The following is a 12,553-nucleotide window of genomic DNA, read 5'->3' on the forward strand; positions in this document are numbered from 1 at the left end:
CAAAGGTGATATAACAAAGGTACTCAAACTATTCAACCAGGAACAAACTCGTAACACTGGCTTTAAATTAGACAACTTTAGATTTAAGCGCGAGATAGGTACACATTGGTTTGGAAATAGAGTAGTGGATGAATGGAACAAGTTACCAAACATCATCATTAACTCGAATATGCTGGATAGCTTCAAACATAGGTTGGATGGATATATGAGCGATAGGGTTGGGTGTAAATGGGACTGCCCTGTAAGGGCCAATAGGCCCGCTGCAGTTTCCTCCATTTTTATGTTCTTATGTACATGTACCATCGTACGATAATAAATAGAAAAATAAAGGAGTCTGGGCCGGTTGACCTGGGCATGGCAGCTCCTGTTGACAGTTACTACCATTCTCTATCATCCATGAATCTATCTAGCCTCCTTTTAAAATTTTCAAGCATTCCAGCACTTACTATAAAGTTGCTAAGCTTGTTCCACTCGTCCACCACCCTATTTGTGAGCCAGTTCCTTCCTAAACCTAAACTTATAAATCCGTTGATACGAGTCCTATCCTGCTCGTATATTATAAGAACTTTATCTATATCTCCTTTATTGATTCCTTTTACCCACTTAAATACTTCTATCATATCTCCGTGCACTCTTTGTCTTTGTAGGGAATGTAAGTTTAGTTTCTTTAATCTATCTTGATATGGAAGGTTTTTAAGTCCCTGAATCATTTTCGTCATTCTTCGCTGCACCGACTCCAGTGAATTGATATCCATTCTATAATAGGGGCACCAAACTGAACTGCATAATCGAGGTGCGGCCTGACTAGCGCAAGATATAGTTGCAATAAGACCTCTGCACTCGTATTACTTACACTTCAAGATATAAAACCTAATACTCTGTTTGCCTTATTTCGAACATTAACGCACTGTTTTCTAGGCTGTAGGACCGGACTTATAGATACCCCTAGGTCTCTTTCACAAGTCGTCTTTTCTAGGTTGATGTTGTTAGGGCTGTATACATTGACAGTATTTGTTCTTCCAATATTAAGTACGCTGCACTTGCTGATGTTGAATTTCATTTGCCATTTTCTAACCACCCCTGCAGTTTATTTAAATCCTCCTGTAGTGCATTTGCATCCTGTCCTGAATTGATCTGCAGCCCTATTTTGGTGTCATCTGCAAACTTGCTTATGTCACTGCTGATCCCAGTATCTAGATCGTTCATGTAGATTATGAACAAGAGTGGGCCTAGTACTGACTCCTGGGGAACCCCACTGGTTACACAGCCCCACTCAGATTTAACACCATATACGCTGACCCTCTGTGTTCTATCGGTGAGCCATGATTTTATCCAATTTAAAACTTCCCCTCGATACCATGAGCCTCAACTTTTCTCAGAAGCCTCTGATGCGGTACTCTGTCAAACGCTTTGCTAAAGTGTAAGTAAATAACATCGTAATTTTCGTCATTATCTACTACCTCGAAGACTTTCCTAAAAAACGTCAGCAGATTTTTTAGACAAGATTTTCCCTCTGTAAACCCATGTTGAGAGTCGTAGATTAATTTGTCTTTTTCTAAATGTGATCGGATGCTATTTGCTATAGTAATTGATTCAAGACATTTCCCCACTACTGATGTTAAATTAATCGGCCGGTAATTTGACGCTGAAGCTCTGTCTCCCTTTTTGAATATGGGTACTACAGTTGCCTATTTCCAAAAGTCTGGAACAACTCCCGTGTCAAATGATTTTGTAAATAAATTTACGAGGGGTCCATTAATCTGTTCTTTATACTCTTTCAAAACTCGAGGGAAAATTGCATCCAGCCCTTGGGATTTTGTCTTCTGTAAATTTTTTATCTTCTTAAGAACATCCTCTTTTCTGATAGTGATATTCTTTAATTTCTCTTCTTCCTTTCCCCTAAATATCAGTTCCACTGTAGTGGATATTCTCCCCTACAACTGCTGATTGATCACTTGCCGTCTGCCTACCAGCCAACCAGCAGCGAGTTCCACAAACCAGTCCTCGCTGGCCACATACATTACGCTACACCACCTCTGGCATTTCCTTGTGAATTTCTTCTGTGAAAACTGATAAGAAATAGCTGTTTAATGCTTTCCTTATTTTCTCGCTATCATCGATCACTCCCCCTCTCTCTGACTTTAAAGGTCCCACTTTGTCCCATATACCTGGAAAATCCCTTGGGATTTGCCTTGGATTCTCTTTCTATGTTGATTTCGTAGTCCCTCTTTGCCTTCCTTACATTTTTCTTAGCATTCCTAGATAGTTTATTATACCTATTTCTGAGATGCTCCTCTCCTCCCTTTAATTTCTTATAAATTCCTTTGTTTATTTCTATGTCATGTTTAAGTTTTTTGGTCATCCACCTTGGCTCATTCTTATTTGACCGAATTTTTCTGTATGGTATATTTTTTTCCTGCGCTTTACGTTGTATACTAGTGAATATATTATAGTCATGATCAATTGTTGTGTCACCTGTGACCTCACCCCTTCCTACTGGGGACTGACCTGACTGTTCCCTGGTGACTTCACCTAGGTACCTTCTTAACCCCTCATAATCCGCCGATCGAAAGCCTGGGACTCTGACCATATTGTCATTGCTTTTCGTTCCCCAATTTAGGGTGAACCTAATTTCTCTGTGATCACTGTTCCCAAGTTCTTTGCCTACTGTGATATCCCTTATAATATTTTCTTTATTTGTTAATTCTAGGTCTAATATATTGTCACCTCCAGTAGGTTCTGTAATTAGTTGTTTTATAAAATTGTCCAGTACTGCGTCTAGGAAGACTTCAGATTCATAGTCACCTACAATGTTGTCCCAGTCAATATTTCAAAAGTTGAAAGCCTCCATAATGCACAGGTTGTTGTATTTTGCTGCCCTACTCATTTCCTGCCATATGGGCTGAGCTGCTTCTTTCCCAAGACTTGGGGGCCTGTAAATCAGCCCCACAATTAATTTTTTCTCTTTCTTCTGCAATTTCTACCCATACAGACTCGGTTCATATTTTACCCTTTGTTGTGTTATTAATACAACATTTTAATGTATCCCTGATGAAGAGTGCGACCCCTCCCCCCTTCCTACCTTCCCTGTCCTTGTGAAAAAGGTTGTACCCTTCTATGTGGTACTCCGATAAAAAGTTCTTGCTTGCCAGATTCAGCCAAATTTCGGTGAGTGCTATGACGTCTACATTCTACGTACATACAACCGCTCTCAGCAAGTCTATTTTATTCTAACGCTCCTACTGTTTGTATAGTATACATTTAAATCTACCCTTCCCTGGTCCTGTTTTACCCCTTGTCCTGAGTAACCAACTTTACTCCCCATAACCTGCTTGTTTTTTTACTCCCACTTACCCTGACCTCTCTCTACTGGCAACCCCCCCCTTTCTTGGAGTGACAATTTCACGCTCCAGGGATGCAGACAATGTCTTTACCCCACGTGAGACAAGTGTACTCCGTCACGACTGTACAGGTAGTCGTTGCCATTGAATGGTTACCAGTTATCAATGAACGCCTAACCATTGCTTGCACAATGTTTTTCCAGTCGGCAATTTATAGCAATTGCTCTGGACAGCCATTCGCCACCAACTCCTCTTCTAGGCGCCTCCCTATACCTCTTGAAAAGTTCCTCACTCCTAACCTTTCCTATGTCATTACCTCCTACACTAGGACTCACTACTGGCTTGGTACCCTTCCCTGACAAAACCCTATCTATCCTCTCAGCTACATGCCCTATCACAGCCCCAGGAATCACACCCTAGTCTTACGTTTCCCATCTCTTGCACAAAAAGTCCTATCTAAGAACCTCACCTGGCTATCCCCAACTACCACGACCTTACCACTGGGCAGGCATTGAACAACTGCCCTTTTCTCTCCTGGCACCACACCGTCCTGCCTCTTCTCTTCCTCGCCTGCTTTCTCCAGCACTTGGTAGGGGTTACTGCACTCCCCACCCTGGTCAGCTCTCCTGAGTCTGACCCTAGTCCCTTTGGAGACAGCCACTCTCCGCGCCTGAGGGCTTCGTTCTCCCTCTTTAAAACGTCCACCTCTCTCCTCAACTGCTCCAGCTGACTTAACAGAGTGGCCAGGGGGTTGTCTTTCCTCACACACCGTCCCTCTTCCCCCACAACATAACGATCCACAGTGGCCATTTCCTATGGTCACTAACACGAACACTTAGGGGCACGTCCTTCTCCAAGCTGTGGAATTGTGCACTTGACTGCACTCCATTGGTTATGTACAGAAGATTCTACAACCCACAGTGAGCCCTGAATGTGCTTTATGAATGTCAGCAGTTGTTGTAGTACTGTCGTGGGTCAAGGAATGTAAGGAAACAGTTGGTATGTGGCTCAGTATACTGCCCATTCTGGGGTCACTAATCCAACGGATAACTTAACTCTACTCTTAATTTTAAGGTCGCTGCCACCAGACCCCCTGGACAGTATGTAGTTTATTAGGTAGCTGCAGAGCAAGCCAGGCACGGGTGTATGTTTGCATTCATCAAACCAAAGGTGGGAGTAAGGGTGAAACATCAGTCATGACTTAACTAATTTATTTCCTAATAAGAAAATAGTGCATTCAGTTACAATACCAAAAATAGTTAACCTTCATCAAAATAAATAGTATTAGGTTTATTACACTTCACACCAGTACGCGACCTTCTTCAAATGAACTAATTAAAATCTTCATTCTTCATAACAAATCATTGACCTCCTTACCCAGGTCAATCTTTATACAATCAGCCAAAAATACTTTGTAGCACCAACATTTACAGCACCATTCTTCCTTGTAGCATCAAGGTACACATGATCGGTACCCCGCTCACACTCTACTCTTGCTAAGTAGATGGGATACTTCCCCGGTAATAATACCCGGACTATTCCAGCGTCCGGTATCATAGGGTCGCTTAAGTGGCGACCGCAAATCATTCCATATAAGTCAATCATTGTCTTCTGTCCTAGATGGTGATATGTGAGATGTCCAGGGGCCTTAAGGGAGATTGCAGGGTGGCCAGCAGCGTTCCCCACAGTAACACGTGGGTGCCTCACAGGAGGATGATGATGGCTGGGCCATGCATTTCTCTGACTCCCTTGGGAGTACATACTCTCTCGGCATACACCTGCGTGGGTGAGAAAAGATGCCCGACTGATCTTAATGCCTGAGGGGCTTTTATATCACCACACACTATTACACTACAAATTGACTTTATGACATTAGACAAGGTTTCAATATGTATATAAACTGCTAGATAGGCCTCTATAAATACAGTGGGGTACTGACTTACGTGGGTGAAAAGAGACACCCGACTGATACTATGGTGTGGCGTCTCGCCCTGAACTAGGCCTACAGTTTCCAAACTTTAAATTTCACTTTGACATTATTCTGATTCTCACCCATACGCTTTCTCATCTATTGTGATTTTATACCTTATAATTTAATATCTTAATTCTAAATTACATACTAAAGTAAGAGTCTGGTTTGCTAGTTCCTGGGGAAATGAATTGGGCTATATCATTAACCCGGGTCGTCTTGGGCACCAACATAGAACAAAGGCCTAGGCTCGTGTTTACTTGGGGTGGGTATATCCACTTCACTTCAATTTGTATTTAGGGATCCTCCTCGTACACGTTGCAATCGTTGAACACATTCATAAGATTCTCTGATCATTGCATTATTTGTGGTTATTCGTCACATGAGATAACGAGGTGTATTAAGCTCACACCGAGGTATACAAGATATTTTCTTTGAAGTATCGTTTTGGATCACTTCCAACACTTCACATAGGTCTGATACATTTATCCTTTTTCCAGGTCATTGTTCTCATATACCCTATTTTCATCTGATACCTGAGGTAGCTATGTTTACTAATCGTTCACAGACGTAAATATCATGACCTTCAGACACGGTCTACCCACGGCTACACTTATCCTTTATAGTACTGTACTGTACACTGGTCCGTATCAATTGGATCTTCCCAATCATCATATAGATACCTTGAGTTCTCCTTAATACTATCAGTACAAACTCTGAATATTATATGCCCGTACATTGGTACAATTCGTATAAAACAGCATACAGTAGGTGAATTATCCCTTACCAAAGTTTCTCTTTTTCTAGCGTTTTCTGTGACTCTCTACAAGAAGTGGATTTGAATGTTATGTAGCGAAATATGAATTAAAGAGATATTAAGGATGACAATGATGTGCGCAGTACATCAGTTCCTAAGGCTTAAATTAGTACTTTTCCTTCAATATGACAAGTAACTACTGTGTAGGTACCTTTTAATTGGCTGTGAATCAAGTTATGATATTTTAGTATGAATGAATTTCCTTAATTTGTAGGCTAAGTGGTACCTTGGAAATAAATACCAATCTGACTTAAATTTCAAGAATATGCTGATGAGTGCACTGGTGTAATCAATGAACGAAGTGATCACTGAGTATGGAAATATGAATGGCTATTAACTTGTGACTAAATGTGTTAACAAAGGGTTGGTACATGAGGTGAGCTGAACGTTTCATGAATAGTTTCTCCCTATAGCCAGTTGATGGTCAGTGTTGACTCTATCATACAGTCAGTCACAACTACAGTTCTTTCAGCCTTTATTTGCATAGTTAACTGTGAATGTCTTAATTAATACCTAAGCAAGTCTCAGTCATAAACTGAGACTTTCATAAGCTCAGTTCAATCTTTTGTTTTTTCTAAAACCTCAAAATTTTCAAAAACACATTTGCACTGATAATTTTGAGTCGGAAACAAAGTCATTGTAAATTGTGTTCCTCAAGTTTGTATCCCCAAACTTGCTACACTGTATACTATAGTTGTTGTAAAAGTTCATTCTCACTCTCCAGGAACAATAGGAGACTGGAGGACCCACTTCTCACCGGAGCTGGAACAAGAAATGAATCACTGGATCGAGACTAATGCTTCTGAAATTGGTATTAGCTTTAAGTAAGGCACTTAATATGATTAGGAAACTCCAGCAAAGTGTATTTTGTGAAGGAAGATGATAACTTCATTAATGGAGAATATATTTGGAAATTAGTGTTTAATGTATATGGTAGGTAAAATTTGTCCTGGGTAAAAATATCAATACTATTCTATTTTGTAGGTCAGAGTGAAAGATGGAGTAGACACTGAATAAAGAGTGTAAAATTAAAGCTTGTGAATAGACTAAATTCTGAATAAAGTTTTCATCCTGGGACCTGCATTATATCTTATGGACAATAAAATCCCACTTGGCTGCTCATACTTGTATGTGCATCTGACATGTGTCTATACAACTGTACTTTTAACTAATTTGCTACAATTTGTACTTCTTATATACTGGAGCATATTATTAGTTAATGTAATTCATGAAATCAACTATAGCTTTTCTAATATAAGCACCGGCTGCCACAAAGGTGCTAAAACCAACATCCTTTATAATATATATGATCTTTGACGGGGGAGACTGATAGGTTCACCATAGTCCAAGGTCCACATTCTTATGTTTGTTCTCTTGACTGGAGATAAAATAACTGACCTTATCTAGTTATGGTTGAGTCTTGGCACAGTTTAAACACCATTTTTGTTATCAACCGAAGTCAATTTAACCTGATGTATTTCCAACATGAAGCTAACTAATACTACCCATAAACACACTAACCCTTCTTTACCCAATACTACTCATAAAATTAGCTAACCGAACCTATCATACCCCTAACAAAGCTAACATAACCTTCCTTAACTATAACATAAATTAACCTCCCCCAATTTACCTATAAGATAAGCTAAACTAACCTACCCTGTGTAGAGTGCATGTGTGAGTGAGTGTATGTAGGTCTTGTTCTCAAACGTGATTAACGCAACCACACATTCAAGCACACATGTGTTGCCAGAGGATGAGGATGCACACTGCTCCTGGGCACACTATTGATCCTTAGGTTCGGTTCGGATGGGGTATTTTATTAAAGTCAGATTAGGTTTGGATAAGTTAGGTCATTGGTAGGTCAATTTAAATCTATGGTAGGTTAGGACTAGGTTAAGTTTGTTCAAGAACATATTATTTTAGTTTAAATTAGGTTAGGAGTAGGTCAGGATAGTTTTGGGGTAGGTTAAGCAAGAGCCTTTGTCTGGTTCCTTAAACAGAAAAGAAAAAAAAAGACAGAAATCTCGGAAGAGAGAGTTAAGAAAAAGGCAGAGGAGCAGTTGGTTTTCTTAGTAATGGTGAACATGGCTAAATACAAGACAAAGGTTTAATTAATTTAACGCAACACCATTTCCCATTTTTAGCCTTTGTCATGGTGGTATGAGGGGTCATCCGTACAAGGGTGTACAGTGATATCCCCGTTAGCAGGAACAACTGGTGAAGAGCACTTCCGGGGATGAGAGATTTTTGGCTAACCGGACGACTTTCTCAAACCTGGAAAATTCTCCCATTCCCGGAAATATTTCCGGTTACTGGAAAAAACTTCCGAGTGTCTAAACCATGCATCTTGCACAGACAAACACTAGCCCACATCCTCAGAATGTTTCTGTGTGCTGGGGATTTTCCAAGAGTCTAAACTTCAAATCTATATGATATGGGCGTGAATGAAGCTGCGTGTTACAGCAAAGACTGGTAATTTCCACTCCCTTGGAGCTGTGGGGGATTAGTGGGTCTCGTGTAACTGACCTGACCTGACACAATGTCAGGTGGAGATAGAGTGGGGTATTAGTGGTCTCATATTACTGTCCTTCACATACAAAGTCAGGTCACCCATTATCAGATGGGGTATTAGTGGGTCTGAGGCCCTGAAGATGTCTTGAATAAAAATTAAAACTAAAAATACAGTATTTTTTATACTTACACTTATCACATTATATCCCTTCAACATTACATTACATTAGATTTTAAAATGTGGAGTGAGAATCCAGAAAGGTGTGGGTTATTAGAGAGATGGAGTGGAAAGGAGTGGTAACATGCACCAGTGTTGCCTAGCGCTAAGCTCCTCAACAGCTGATCTTTCAATTCACCACCACGTAGTTAACCACGCATAAATTTATGTCATACAATATGGGTGTGTGTGGGTGGTGTTAGGGTGTATGGGTGTGGTGTTGTGGTATTAATTAATAAATAAGCAATATTGTATTATAGAATTAATATCAAATCACTGGAGTCGGTGCAGCGAAGAATGTCGAAAATGATTCCAGGATTAGAAACCTTCCACATCAAGATAGATTAAAGAAACTAATGCATTCCCTAGAAAGACGAAGAGTGCGGGGAGATATGATAGAAGTATTTAAGTGGGTGAAATATCAGATGCATTGACCCATTTATATAATATGTTCTGTTGATGAGACAGGGGCCCATTACATCGCTCGGTCACCTACCAGCCGAACTCCGTGAGGCCTAACTAAGCTCACAGAGTACAATACATCCTAGACAACCCTAACCATGTTATAAACAGATGTGTAGACACTAAACTGGAGAATCTACTACTGTAGGGGTATTAGGGGTAATAACAGAACAGAAATATAATTGCCAAAATTAACATAATGGAGGGAATTGTAAGGCTTGGTGTGGCAAATTCCCCTGATAGATAAAATGGCAAATTATTACTCAAATCAGCAAAATGTGTCTCTTTCAAGAATGCTAAACCTTTTGATTTCTCTGAAACTATTTGAATATCCTTTTAAGTGAAATTCATGACAGGAAGTTAAATTAAAGCAGACTTGAGTTTTATATTTAAAGCAAAATGCTGATGAGTAGGCAAGGTCCGTAATGTACCACAAGTGATTTCACAGTAATCCGGAGCCTTGTAATGCCCTTTCACAACTAGCTGCTTAACACCATCATGGCATTTTAAAATAACAGTAGTGAGATTTGGAAAGAACAAATACTGCACATTGTGGAGATGAGCGTGAAACACAGTCTTGAGACTAACTGGCTAACACTGCATTGCCCTAGTGCTGTGCGTACATTTGGTTGTATGACTGCCAATTCACATATTCCCTCTGCAGCAGGAATAAACGCGAACATGTAGGCTGGACATACGTGCAAGTGTAGATAAGATGACTTTGTGGGGTATGAGATTGTTTGGTTCACACTCAGGATGGGATGGAGAAAGGAAACTCACAATGTGCTCTCTATATACATGTTGTATTGGATGTACAATGCAGCTTGGTGCTGGGAAGGCAGCATGGTTACAAGCGTGATGTAGAGAGAGCTGGTTGGTGAGGACGCTCAGAGGACAGCTTGTGGGTCGCCATGCTCGCCGGCGGGAGAGAGGACCGCCAGGCAGGAGGAGGAGGAGCGAGGACCGCCAGGCAGGCGGAGGAGGTGTTGCTGGCTGGTTGGTGTAGGTAGAAAGAGAGCCAGATCACCACGAGGTCAGGTCTTAAATAGCGGGGGTAGGCGTGGCTTAGCAGTTGACCCCCGCTCCGTGGTGTATGGCGGCGCTGGTTGACCTAGACCACGAGGCATACACTGGGGAATTGGTGGGGTCGGCTAGGCAGCGACAAACAGCGTTTGTAGGGGAGAATTCCACTACAATACTCCCCCTTCCCTCCAGGCTGTGTAGGAGACTTGTTGTCTGCAGGGTTGCATAGCACATGTGAGGCAGAACGGGCGGTGCGTGCCTCATGTGAGACAACGGCGATGGCGTGGATGAGCCGGTCGCTGGGGACAACTGTCTAGATACACAATATCTGTGGGAGTAGAGAGGGAGAATAAGGGTGTGTGGAGGCGATGAATGTTGTGCTTCCCTCACGGCAGGTACCGAGTCGTCAGATGCGCCTGCTGGGGTGTGTGGGCCTGGGTCAGGAGCAGGGGCTGCGTCAGCAGAAACGGATGAGGGCTCGTGACAGCAGCTGGGTCCACGACAGCAGCAGGGTGCAGGACATTAGCAGGGAGTACCTGGGGGAGAAAAGAGGGGTGTGTGTGTCCGCACTCAGGAACAGAGGCCGCATCAGGGGCGGCAGGGGTTACTGCTGGGCCGGGGTCGGCGTCTGAGGCAGGACGGGTGTGCTGGGGTCGGTAGGACGTGGTGCTTAGGGCAGGAAGAGGAGCTGGTGTCTGCTTAGAGTAGCAGAGCTGCTCTAGGGTGTCTAACCTGCGGTGTAGAGACAGTAGCTGTAGAGCCGATGAGAGCTGCTTCTGTGTGGATAAGCCAGTCTTCCATGTTGCTTGAAGACTGGGAGCGCGATCAGTTTCTCCTCCATCCTGTGTGAGTGCGAATCTCCGGGAGTCACCATTTGTGGGGTTCAGGATGTTTGGTTCACACTCAGGATGGGATGGAGAAAGGAAACTCACAATGTGCTCTCTATATACATGTTGTATTGGATGTACAATGCAGCTTGGTGCTGGGAAGGCAGCATGGTTACAAGCGTGATGTAGAGAGAGCTGGTTGGTGAGGACGCTCAGAGGACAGCTTGTGGGTCGCCATGCTCGCTGGCGGGAGAGAGGACCGCCAGGCAGGAGGAGGAGGAGGAGCGAGGACCGCCAGGCAGGCGGAGGAGGTGTTGCTGGCTGGTTGGTGTAGGTAGAAAGAGAGCCAGATCACCACGAGGTCAGGTCTTAAATAGCAGGGGTAGGCGTGGCTTAGCAGTTGACCCCCGCTCCGTGGTGTATGGCGGCGCTGGTTGACCTAGACCACGAGGCATACACTTGGGAATTGGTGGGGTCGGCTAGGCAGCGACAAACAGCGTTTGTAGGGGAGAATTCCACTACAATTTACACCGTGACAGCACCTTAGGATCCTCTATTGACAATAAAAAATAAGCTTCATCTACAGTCATGCGCCGGTTAACATCCGACCGAACAACGTCCGATCGCATATACGTCCGTGGCCCCCCCCACCCCTCCTCCCCCCCCCCAAAAAAAGAAAAATCCGTGACGCCTGCTGGACCACCACCCTACGACCCCCTGACGGAGACACGATGATCCTACCCATACTGGTCAGATATTATGAGTTAAAGGAATATGCTTCCTATCTTAGGCTATTTTTAAACATTTGCCTCCAGGTGTAATGTTAACCTACATCTATTGAGGATAAAATCTTTCACCAACAAATTGACAATAACACATTTGCTGTAATCAGACATATCTAGTTGCCTCAACAATTGCAACCCCAGTTGCAATTGGGGTTGCAATTTCAAATTCTGTGGCATTACTAAGTATAGTGAAGTCTCTGGTGCAGACTAAGATTAAGAGAGAAAACGGACTACTCAGGCGTTCTGATGTGAGAGAAAACGGACTTGTACGATGGGGACCAAATAAAAAAAGCATAGCTACATGTTTTGTGGACTACAGTATTAAGCATACCCTTTTCATCGCTTTGTAATAAACCTAGCCATGCCTATGTGCGTTTATAATATTTACCATAACATTATATATATATTTAGTGGGTATAAATGGTCGTAAAATGGGAAACTTGGGGTTAGGTCTTGGGCGCCTGGAACCAATTAGAATAAATCCCATAGGTTCTGTACTTTCGTTATCGGCGGGGTCCCAATTAGGCGCTATAACCAAGGGATGACTGTACTGTACTGTATATACTTGTGACACTGGCCAGTTGCTTCTGGTGTTATG

General features: G+C 42.6%; 1 protein-coding gene across 1 annotated transcript in view; it reads left to right on the forward strand.

Moving 5' to 3' along the window:
- Window positions 1-8,177, forward strand: part of LOC121856847 (sulfotransferase 1A1-like) — a gene marked incomplete in the record, with an annotated part of 58,548 nt that extends 50,371 nt beyond the window's left edge. The window contains 1 exon segment of the mRNA XM_042352602.1: window positions 6,852-8,177. Coding sequence (XP_042208536.1) covers window positions 6,852-6,955 — 104 coding nt within the window.
- Window positions 8,178-12,553: the final 4,376 nt, after the last annotated feature.

This window comes from Homarus americanus, unplaced genomic scaffold (assembly GCF_018991925.1).
Source record: "Homarus americanus isolate GMGI-L3 unplaced genomic scaffold, GMGI_Hamer_2.0 scaffold1024, whole genome shotgun sequence".
In the NCBI taxonomy this organism is placed as follows: Eukaryota; Metazoa; Arthropoda; class Malacostraca; order Decapoda; family Nephropidae; genus Homarus; species Homarus americanus.